Source organism: Poromitra crassiceps (genome assembly GCF_964638095.1).
Source record: "Poromitra crassiceps genome assembly, chromosome: 8".
Classification (NCBI taxonomy): domain Eukaryota; kingdom Metazoa; phylum Chordata; class Actinopteri; order Beryciformes; family Melamphaidae; genus Poromitra; species Poromitra crassiceps.
Window position 1 is genome coordinate 35,180,592 of NC_139629.1, and position 11,159 is coordinate 35,191,750.

The window sequence follows — 11,159 nt, forward strand, 5'->3', positions numbered from 1 at the left end:
AGCAGTCAAAACAACAGCTGCTGGCACACGAGGCGGCTTTTCATCAGATATTCATTATAGTTCTTTTGTCCTTTTAAATTGAGTGCTTTGATGGCGAGGATATAAGCAGCAACATCTCCCCACAGCATTTGTGAGCAGCTCTGGGCCTCAAACACGGCTTGATGAAGTCATCATCTTCATCTGGGAGTACAGAGGCAACGCCGGCTGTTCTGATTCAGCCGGAATAATTGAGCGAGACAAGGAAGAACATCTCATATCAGCGGGCCACATCATCCATCAACTGCCATTATCTCCGTCTCTCTCTCTGCCGGCGTCCGCGGCCGCCTGGCGCGTCCTCAGCTTTCCCCACCGCTAAACTAATTTTCTGTCTGGCGTTCCAAAAGGCAAGGCAAGGCGGCCTGCATCTGGTTCCTGGATGGCTTAAGTGTTTTTTTTAGCTCAGCTTGTGCGCTAAAAAGGTGATTATAATTTACTGCTCGATCGCGCCGCGAGTCTCTCCCAAGTCTTCCTTGCCCGAAGAGCGGCAGAAGGGTTCGAGCCTGAAAATGCAATGTGTGGCGACGTCAAAATGAAATGAGTCATTTGACTTCTGTTTACACTCAAACGCATTCATCTTCCTAGAATGTGACATATCTGACGGGAGAAATTGAACTGACCTCTCGCACAGGAACTCCTCACTCACACAGCTGTCGGCTGTATTATTTCTTAATACGCCTGTTTCTCTTTCATTCACTTCAAACAAAATTGACTCCAGCTCTTTTTAGTAGCTAAATTAACTTGCTTTGAATGGACTGATGTATCTGAATTAATCTTGGACAGGAAAATGTTTTTTCCCCCTCAGGTTTTGAAACAGAACAGTGTGAGAGTGTATAATGTACAAATAGTTTTTTTAATGTATGCCTATCAATATGTCTACATATCTTCACAGATATAGATGAATGCAGTATAAACCGCGGCGGCTGTAAATTCGGTTGTATCAACAGTCTGGGGAGCTACGAGTGTACCTGTCCACCAGGATTCAAGCTGCATTGGAACAGGAAGGACTGTATTGGTATGTACCGTTGCTGCCCCCCAGTGGTTAGTTTACAGACAACACACGCAAAAGTCAGACCAGCTGACGGATGACAGTTTTCTGCCGGCTTCGCTGGGTCGATATTTCGCTTTAGGCCAGCGTGTGATTCAGTGTTGGGCTTTCTTTTCCCCACAGAGTTGGTCAGATGTCCACCTGGACTGGTCGCCCCGAAGGCCACTCTCACCTGTAGCAAGACGGGCAAGAAAGAGAGCTGCTCTCTCACCTGCGCCTCTAAGGCTCACTATCTGGCAGGTAGGTTACTCCCTCTGGCCTGAACAGCAGCGCTTGATCAGAAAACAAACAGAATCAACAGAATCGCACTCAATTTTGTTTTCTTGGCTTATTAATAATAATAATAATAATAATAATAATAATAATAATAATAAAGCTTGCTTTGTTTATCTTCCTCAGAGTCTGATAGCAGCTACTCAGTCAGCTGTGGTATCCCCATCTTCAGAGGGAAATCCCCAGCTAGGATTAACGCCAGCAGTAGTCAGAGCTGCATAGGTTTGCTGCCCCTCAAGATTCATATCATTTAACGCTTTGCACCAATCCCAAGCATTCACTCATAGGCGCACAGTGTGTGTCCTCGTCAGTTTGTGTCTAACGGTGCAGTAGTGCGTGATGTTGTAGTGTCCCTCCTGCCCACTGTGCTGTGTTTGCCTGTAGAGACTCTGGCCCCTCCAGTGAAGCAGACAGCCTCTTTCAAGATTAAAGACGCCAAATGCCACCTCCACCCTAAGCTGACGGGACGGACGGAGGACAGGGGGCGGACCTTAGGCCCAGGTAATTCATCCTCAGTTTGTCCTGCAGGTGTAGCTGAATACATACGGTGCTGTTGTATCTATCCATCTACCCGCATGCTATAATATGAATGGATTCCTGTCTGCTGCACTCGATGCATGCCTTCCAGAAAAAGATGGATCTGTACTCTCTCGATCGTTAACTCTTCGTCTAAATGACGAATGTCATATAGAGAGGCAAAGTGACCGCCTACTTCCTGCTTCAGCACTGTACCAGAGATTTTCATCCGCCATTTATTTTCCCATAGACATTTTGTAAAATGCTTATAAAAAATAGTTTTACTTCGTCAAATCAAACGGTTCGGCTATATTTAGAATCGGGAGAGACCGTAGAACACTCGGACCAAAACTTAAAAAGCAACATCGAAAAAATATTTTCTTTAAATCTGCAATTTCTTTACGTTTTCCGAGTGAAATGTAATGCGGTCTCTCCTGTTTCTAAATATATCTGAACCGTTTGGTTTGAAGCGGTGAAACTATTTTTATACGCATTTGACGAAATGTCTATGGGCAAATAAATGGCGGATGAAAATCTCTGGTACAGTGCTGAAGCAGGAAGTGACGTTCCACTTTGCCTCTCTATAGACCTTGCACAGTAATATACCTCACAGACTGTGTGATGTCATGACTGACTGTGATGTCATGCACCTACAGGAGGCGGGCAGCCCTGCAGTAACTGCCTGGTGACATTTGTCAACCTCAAATGTGACTCGTCCAAGAAAGCCAAAGGGCGACGTGCGCGCAACCCCTCCAACAAAGAGGTGACGCGCATCACCCTGGAGCTGGAGGCCGAGGTCAAAGCTGGAGACACCACAGGTCAGTGTGGGCATTTGATCTTGGGGGGGGGGGGTTGATCATTGTCATCATTATTATTATATTTGATATGATGGTGTAGCCTACAGGCGCACGGTAGTATCAATAACACACAACACGCTGCACACAGTAGGCCTACATTTGTGACACGGTCTGGCGGAAGGGCTAACGAGTAGGCAACTGTGAAACCGCACAAATCGAGATAAAAGGTTGCTTTTTGGGGGGGAAAGGAAAAAAATATTTTTTCCGTATTACGCGAGTTTTAGATGTTGTAACAACCGTTCATTCAAATAAGCATATTTTCTTCAAGTATTTTCAGATTTCAATGTATGACACGTCATTTGAAAGCTGACAATCTGCACTTTCATAATCGGTAAAAAAGAAAGAAAAGAAGAGGCCAAAACTCCAGTCCCTGTCACAAATTAAATTATCTTGGCAGCACAAATGTTAGGTTCAGCCATGTACTTGTAAGTGAATCATAGTATAGTATTTTTTTTTTATCCGTTACCAGGGAGTTGCAATCTCAGCTGCCTGAGACAGCGTATGGAAAAGCAGGTGAAGACGTATATCAAGGCTCTGAAGAAGTCCATCAACCAGGAGCGCTTCCTGATCCGAGTGGCGGGGCTGGAGTACGAAGTGGCCCAGAAGCTCCCCCAGGCGGCCTCGGGCCAGGAGAACTGTGGCCCGGGCCGCGAGAGGGACAGCGGCCGATGTGGTAAGACCTATTTCACCGTCATTTATAGATGCAGTCTTACTAAGAACTATTGGGGGGGGGGGCATGGTGGCGCAGTGGTAAGCGCTGTCGCCTCACAGCTAGAAGGTCCTGGGTTCGATTCCCACCTGGGACGCTGTGAGCGTTGATGGCGTGCGTGCCCGTCCAAGGGCCTTTCTGTGTGGAGTTTGTATGTTCTCCCCGTGCCGCCTCCTCTGGTCGTTCGGGGCACCTGTTCGGAGGGAGGGGAACTCGTTGGAATAGCGTGATCCTCCCATGTGCTATGTCCTACCGGTGAAGCTTCCCCTGTCAGGTGAAAAGAAGTGGCTGGCTACTGCCCATGTCTCGGAGGAGGCATGGAGCTAGTTTCGGCTATCCCCAGATTGTCAGAGGGTGGAGCAGCAACCAGGATAAATTAATTTAAATGAATTTAGCACTAATATGGGGGGGGTTAGGGTTTTCATTTCAATTGCAGCTTATCATGTTCTGCAGTACGAGGTGGTGTGTGAGGTTCAGTGTGTGCTCATCTCTGACCAGAGCCTTTCTGGATGTTCTCTCAGTCAGATGCTTGCCCGGGTCTTATTACCACGGCGAGCAGGAGCGCTGTGTCCAGTGTCCACCCGGCACCTTCCAGGAGAAGGAGGGCCAGCTGGCCTGTGACCTCTGCCCGGGCAGCGATGGCCACGGGCCTGTCGGGGCGCGAAACATCTCCTCCTGTGCAGGTAAGCCTGCACAGTTTATAAAGTCCCCTGAAACAATGGTTTCACATTCACAACCTGTTCAGATGTAGGGCTTCACCGCTCTGTCTCGTAACCCTGCTCTCAATGTTCTTCAAATCAAATCCAGGCCAATGCCCTACGGGACACTTCTCCAGCGACGGATTCAAGCCCTGTCAGCCGTGCCCTCAGGGCTCCTACCAGCCCGACCTGGGACGCACGCTGTGCTTCCCGTGCGGGGGCGGCCTGAGCACCAAGCGGGAGGGAGCCAGCTCCTTCCATGACTGTGAAGTCAGAGGTCAGCTTCTTGTCTTTTCATACAACCACTGAATTATATTGTCATTGTATGCGGACATGTTAGCTGGAGCTTTTAACCAAAATAGCTGTTGCATATACTTGGCAAATAAAGCCAGATTCTGATTCTGAATGAAAATAGATGCTCAAGTAATCTAGAATTTAGGCAGCGACTTACAATAATTACAACTGTAAAAATAAGTGAACACTCCTCAAGCATCAACAAGGGTAAGTAACTAGATAGTTCAGAGTGCTATAAAAACAGAAAAGTGGTGTAACATTAATCAGGAAAAGTTAACGAATAATAACATCTATAAAAACTAGAACATTGGACTCATATGGGATCTACTTAATCTACTTGTCCGCTTAATATTTCATCTCGTTTGTAACGTGTGTGTGTGTGTGTGTGTGTGTGTGTGTGTGCGTGTGTGCGTGCGTGTGTGTGTGTGTGTGTGTGTGTGTGTGTGTGTGTGCGTGTGTCCGTCCGTTCTTGCCCTACAGTTCAGTGCTCTCCAGGACATTACTATAACACCACAGTCCACAGGTGTATCCGCTGCCCGCTGGGGACCTACCAGACGGAGTTTAGACAGAACTACTGTATTACCTGCCCCGGGAACACCACCACCGACTTCGACGGAGCCACCAGCGTCTCCCAGTGCAAGAGTGCGTAGTAGGAGGAGAGACGGAAATTACTGTTTGTGCGCTTCTTTTTCTCTCTTTAAGGCTTCTTCCATGTTAATTGGGATCTCATTTGTATTGTGTTGTTTTGTGTGCGTCTAGACAGAGAATGTGGCGGCGAGATGGGCGAGTTCACGGGCTACATCGAGTCACCTAACTACCCGGGCAATTACCCCGCCAACGTGGAGTGCATCTGGAACATCAACCCTCCCAGCAAACGCAAGATCCTGATCGTGGTGCCCGAGATCTTCCTGCCCTCGGAGGACGAGTGCGGAGACGTGCTGGTCATGAGGAAGAACTGTGAGTGCCTCTCTTTCCCAGTTGTTCACTCAGTGGAATTAATTGTCTAGATAAAAAATGAAACTACCAGAAATCTACATTCAAATGTACCCTAATGTCTCCAAATGTGTTTTTTTTTAGATACACCACACGTCAAAAGTGTGTACAACACTTTTTTTTTTTTTTCAAAGTTTTTTTATTCGTTTTCTGTATATCATACAAAATACAAAATACAGATTTAAATACACTTGACACTTTTAAACAAAAACCCATCCCACGAGAACCCCTAGCCTATTACACCACATACATCATGTCATACATCGCAGTATATCAGTACACAAAGACACACAAAAACAAAAACAAAACAAAAACAAAAAAAAACCCAACAAAAACAGATTCATGAAAATAAATATGGGGGGGGGGGGGGTAAATCTATACATTTGAAATGCTTGAAGCGTCCATTTCCTCTACCTGGTCCAGGACTGGCTGCCAGATGGTATAAAAGTCGAGAGCACAACCCCTTGTAGCGTATCAGATTTTTTCTAGGGTTAGATGATACATAAGATCTCTGACCCAGTGATTGAAAGTTGGAGGAAACTTGTCTTTTCATTTAAGGAGTACAAGTCTTCTAGCCAGAAGTGTACCAAACGCTATCATCTTTTTACTGCATTGGTTGAGGTGTACAACACATTTGTCTTTATTTTTTTTACTATTTATAACATTTTAGAGTAACAGTAAAGACATCACTTAAACGAGGGGTTCTCAACCTTTAGTAACTTAAGGCCCACTTCTGATTGTTAGAACATTAGCATGGACCACCTTCCCAAATAAATGAGGGGAAAAACACAACATGACAAAGAAACTAACCATTTGGCGCCATCTAGCGGCCCACTAGATGGCACTCTGAGGCCCCAATCATGCAGTGACCAAAGAGTGTTAAATCAAAACAAAACTATCTTATATTTTAGATTCTTTAAAAGTGGAAGGAAATTCATAGGCACCAACTTCACTGTTTATATTTGTCTAGGAAACATTTAAGCACAAGCCTTTAGATCAAAATGGCTTAAATCAGGTGTGTCCAAACTTTTGACTGGCAGTGTGTATCCACTTGTTCAAAGACACTGTTCTAAATTAAAATTTGCACTAATGGGGGATAAAAATTTGATAAAATGTCATACCGAACCGACCTGGATAGCTAGGCTTAGATAGTGAGGTAATATGCAGTTGTGCGGTGGTAGCATGGAGGGGGGTGTTTCCAGGACACTGGATTACACCGTTAAGCCTTCTTGAGGTGTCGTGGGCCTAACTAACTAACCCCAATGACATGCTTCATACTGCTGTTGGCTAGGGTAGGTAACTGGTGATTTGTGTCTTGTTTATTAGTTTGTTAGCCTGTTAGCTTGTTTTATTCTGGATTGGGCTTCTAAATGTGTTTTTCCTCGGATTTTGGCACAAGGGATAGTAACATCTTGTCCTGTGTATTAATTAATAATCTGGAAAAGAAAAACAAAGAAGAGAGACACTGTTCTGGAAAGCTGATGAGTCATCTTTGTCCTTCCCCCCCCTGCCCTCCAAAGGGTCGGCTACGTCCATCACCACGTACGAGACGTGTCAGACGTACGAGCGGCCCATCGCCTTCACCGCTCGCTCCAGACGTCTGTGGATCAACTTCAAGTCCAACGAGGCCAACAGCGCCCGGGGCTTTCAGATCCCCTATGTCACTTATGACGGTAAGTGGCTCGCCCATTCGTCACAGCGGTTGGTCGTCATCAGTGTTGGGGGTAACTCAAAAAAGTAACTAATTACATGTAATATATTACTTTTAGCAGTAACTCAGTAATATAACTTATTACCAATAGGATTTCAGTAATATTATACCAGTTACTTTGTCAAGTAACTCAAGTTCTGTAGTTAATTAAAAAAAAAATCAAAGCACATATTTTTAAGATACAATCATTTCCTGTGTGTTTTTATGCAAATAACCACTATGACAATAACAAAGGAAAAGGATAACATTTATAATTTTGGGCGGTTTACACTGACTTCAAGACGTTTGAAATTATTTATCGGGATGGTTCCGGGGCGGCGATGTCATTCTGCTACTTCAGTTATTTTGGTGAAAGTAATGCAAAAGTAGTGTAATAGGTAAGTTACTCTTCACAGACAGTAATATTGTAAAGTAACTTATTACTTTCAAATAAAAGCAACTAGTAATATGTAGTATATTACATTTTGAAAGTAACTGGCCCAACACTGGTCGTCATCACCCGATCGGTGTCGTGTCTCATACTGTGTGTGTGTGTGTGTGTGTTTATGAATTCAGAGGACTACGAACAGCTCGTCGAGGACATAGTGAGGGATGGAAGACTGTACGCCTCGGAAAATCATCAAGAAATCCTCAAGGTGAGCGGTTTTCTGCCTCTGGTGTGCTGTGTGATTACTGACCATGTTATTTATAAGAGAGACATGTTTTATTTAAGCAATAATCCACGAGAGACCGTGCTTTATGGTATTTTAGGCATGAGCATACTTAGTATTGAGTGACTTAATTGCTGTTAGAAAATCTCAGTAGCACAGTTTCAGTCATTCTTGGATTTTTTTTGTTGTCTGAAAAGTTTTTCTCAACACCAAGCAATTAATTTTTTTAGCTAAAGAAACAAATTAGTCCCAGTGTGAGTGGTGATAATCGGTTGGCACATCTTTAAATTAACCGTTAATGTGGTCACACGTGTGCACCGCTTAATAACTGTTATTAACCGCTAACACAGTCGCAGGTGTGCTTAATAGCTGTTGTTAACTGGTAATATGTGGCCGCAGGTGTGTGTTTATCGTGTTCTTTTATAACGGCTTCGAGCATAACTCAGCCAATCAACGAGGTTGTGGACTGTTACTGTGTGTTTTTATAATGGAGCATTTAACAGCGTTTTTCCCCTTCTCCTCCCCGACAGGATAAAAAACTGATTAAGACTCTCTTTGATGTGCTGGCCCACCCAAACAACTACTTTAAGTACACCACTCGGGAGTCCAACGAGATGCTTCCACGCTCCTTCATACGTCTCATAAGCAGCAAAGTCTCCGCTTTCCTGCGACCATACAAGTAAAACGAGGTCAGACAGCCCCGCGAAGCGCCAGATCGTGACCCCTCCTCCTCCTCCTCCCCTCCCCTTACAGGCCACACCCCTTAACTCTCACAGGACTTAAAACACACACACACACACACACAAATATAGTTACGTTTTACCCTTTTCTTTTCCACGGGCTTTGACGACAAACAGTTCACTATGCAGACTTAACAAATATTGAACTTCATCTGTGTTTTAAGTCTTTTCAATTTCCCTTAAACACTGTCTGCCGTCCTTATAGCTCGAGCAAAGAGCGGGGGATGTAGAGTTTGTGGGCTTGTGTTTCTATTGTCCTGTGCGATGAAACCACAGACACCAACATAAACATCTGATTCAGAGCGTAGGAGTGTGGCGTCTGTCATGTCTGGTTTGAGCTACAGCTACTTATTGCATTTGCTTCAACGAGCGGTCGGAGGGGTTCCCGCTCCCACTCCCACTCCGACCATAAGTATGATTGTTGTAAGTGTTGTGTAACCTTGACTCCACCTTCAGTGTCTGTGTGCCGTGCCGTCTCCATCCTCCAGGAGGAGCAGTTGTTCATTTCAACATCGTAGCTGCATTCCAGGGTCATTCGAAGCCTTAGTTCTATTTGAGCTCTTAGAGCGACTTCCTAGGGTGTTACTGTTAAAACAGTTTCATGTGCGTTTTTCTTCCTTCTGTCCAGACTGTACAGGTGGTTTCCAGCCTTCTTCGGATTATTTTCTGTTTGTTCTGTCTTCTTAAGTTAACTTAACAAAGCAAATGAAAGGTAAAACGACCTGACGTTTTGGGAGATGAATTCCACGCCTGTAATTGTGCGATCGAGCCACAGAAGTGAGATCAAGTGTCTTTGTGTGGAACCATGCCTCTGAGAGAGAGAAATGTCTTTTGAGGGACATAATGTTTGCTGCTTCTTTAAAAAAAAAAAAGGTCACTTTAATTCTTCAATCTCATATTTGTCTTTCTGATGTATCCTGACTTCCGCCACACTAAAATAGTCTCTAGGGTTTGAAAGAAAAATGGAAGATCAGAATATGAAATTGCAACTCTACTTCTTATACACAGTAAGTTGATAATCTCACATTGCCTGTCTCTCTGTGGACTAGCAGATTTATGTTGATTTCAATCTTGTAAATAATGGTAAATAAATTAGACGAGGGTTGAATTCTTTTATCCCAATTTGCTTGAGCAGGACCCCAAAAATCACTTTCTGCCCTTGGATCTCCCATCCATCTCTAACCCAAAGACCCCCAGCCCGCCCGCCCCCCCCAAACACCCCAGTCAGACTTTGCCCTGTCCCAATAAACCCAGCTCTTCCAAAGACTGCTCAAGAGGGCAGGCCAAGTTGTTTTGTGCACTAGATTTAGAGCCCGTCATCCTTCCTTTTTATAGTACAAGTGCAATGAATTAAAGTAACACTCCTTAATTTTGGTTACACCATGTAGTGACCCATAAACCATGCTTGTGAAATGTGTCTTGTGTGTGTCTCGAAGAATGTCGCCCCCTCGCCATAGCAGTTACATTTCGCAGTACACACAAGGGCGTCCCCTTGTCTCGACTCGACTCTTAGTTCGACACATATTTATCAGTCACTATAGGCAGAGGAGGATTGCTTTATGTTTCAATGTACTGCTCTCTTATTCAGAGAAATACAAAAAAAAAATTGGAGTCTGTCGGTGTGTAGTAAAAACGTTGTATTTGTCATGTCTCAAGAAAATATTCTTTGTTGTAAATAAAAAATAAAAAAAAAAAAAAAACAGTGACCAAAACAGGGTAACTTAATGTACTCAGAATCGACCACTTTGCTCCACGTTTAGGATCGACTCAATGTTGAAATAGCTCCATCTCACCACCACTGCAATCAAATTGTTACAGAATTGTCAACGAGCTAATGACAATGATAAAGCCTCATCCTTATCCTGTATATTCAAAGGAAAAAGTCAAATTAAGTCACTGCTCAATATCGAATGAATTTCCCTGGGAGGATATTTTTCCCACTTATGTAAATAAAAGTACTTCAAAAATGGTGTACCGTACACTACCTTTAAGTTGCAAGCGCCTGAGCTTTAGGATGACAAAGGGATTTGGACCATATTGTCAAACTCGAAGGCGAGAGTGGGCCAAGCCGAAGACCATCAGTTTCAAATTCAATACGTGTCATTTACAAATCCCTACTTTTTAACTGTGGCAGTTCTATAGTGAGCAGCCCTATAGTGAGCGGTTCTATAGCGAGCAGTTCTATAGCTTGCTTGCTCCACAAAAATGTCCCCATCCATTGGCGGGACACATTTTCCGCCGTAGAAGGCTGTACGTGGCTGTACGTCGCAGCTATTGCGAATTCGCACTCGTTTCCCCCTCATGTTCTCAAAGATCCAGTCATTCTGCCAGTAGAGGTCACTGTTTAGCAACATCCCAGTGTGTTCAACCTGCCAACACACATTCCCCCCCCCCAACCGCAATTAGTTCCCTCTTGCAACCTGATCAATGTTTTTGTTTTGAATTGTTGCCTTTTTTAACAAGAGTTTGCTATGATGTATCATAGAGTTGATAATGATATTTGCACTTGAATTGTTATTGCTCATGTAAAGAAATGTCTGGATTTTGTATTGTCTTTTTAAATGAATGGAATTGGTGTTCTTAATTTCTTGTTTGTTCATGAAATGCTCACTCACCGTTTTAGTCTATAGAGAT

At 44.1% G+C, this 11,159-nt stretch overlaps 1 protein-coding gene across 2 annotated transcripts in view; it reads left to right on the forward strand.

Annotated features, from left to right (window-relative positions):
* Window positions 1-10,291, forward strand: part of scube3 (signal peptide, CUB domain, EGF-like 3) — a 100,496-nt gene extending 90,205 nt beyond the window's left edge. For both annotated transcript variants that reach the window (XM_083642287.1, XM_083642288.1), the window contains 13 exons: window positions 929-1,051; window positions 1,208-1,324; window positions 1,484-1,579; window positions 1,742-1,858; window positions 2,530-2,691; window positions 3,200-3,403; window positions 3,961-4,122; window positions 4,247-4,414; window positions 4,912-5,073; window positions 5,191-5,388; window positions 6,945-7,097; window positions 7,691-7,770; window positions 8,316-10,291. In XM_083642287.1, the coding sequence (XP_083498413.1) occupies window positions 929-1,051; window positions 1,208-1,324; window positions 1,484-1,579; window positions 1,742-1,858; window positions 2,530-2,691; window positions 3,200-3,403; window positions 3,961-4,122; window positions 4,247-4,414; window positions 4,912-5,073; window positions 5,191-5,388; window positions 6,945-7,097; window positions 7,691-7,770; window positions 8,316-8,468 (1,895 nt within the window). In that variant the 3' untranslated portion in view covers window positions 8,469-10,291. The remainder of the gene's footprint in view (window positions 1-928; window positions 1,052-1,207; window positions 1,325-1,483; window positions 1,580-1,741; window positions 1,859-2,529; window positions 2,692-3,199; window positions 3,404-3,960; window positions 4,123-4,246; window positions 4,415-4,911; window positions 5,074-5,190; window positions 5,389-6,944; window positions 7,098-7,690; window positions 7,771-8,315) is intronic.
* Window positions 10,292-11,159: the final 868 nt, after the last annotated feature.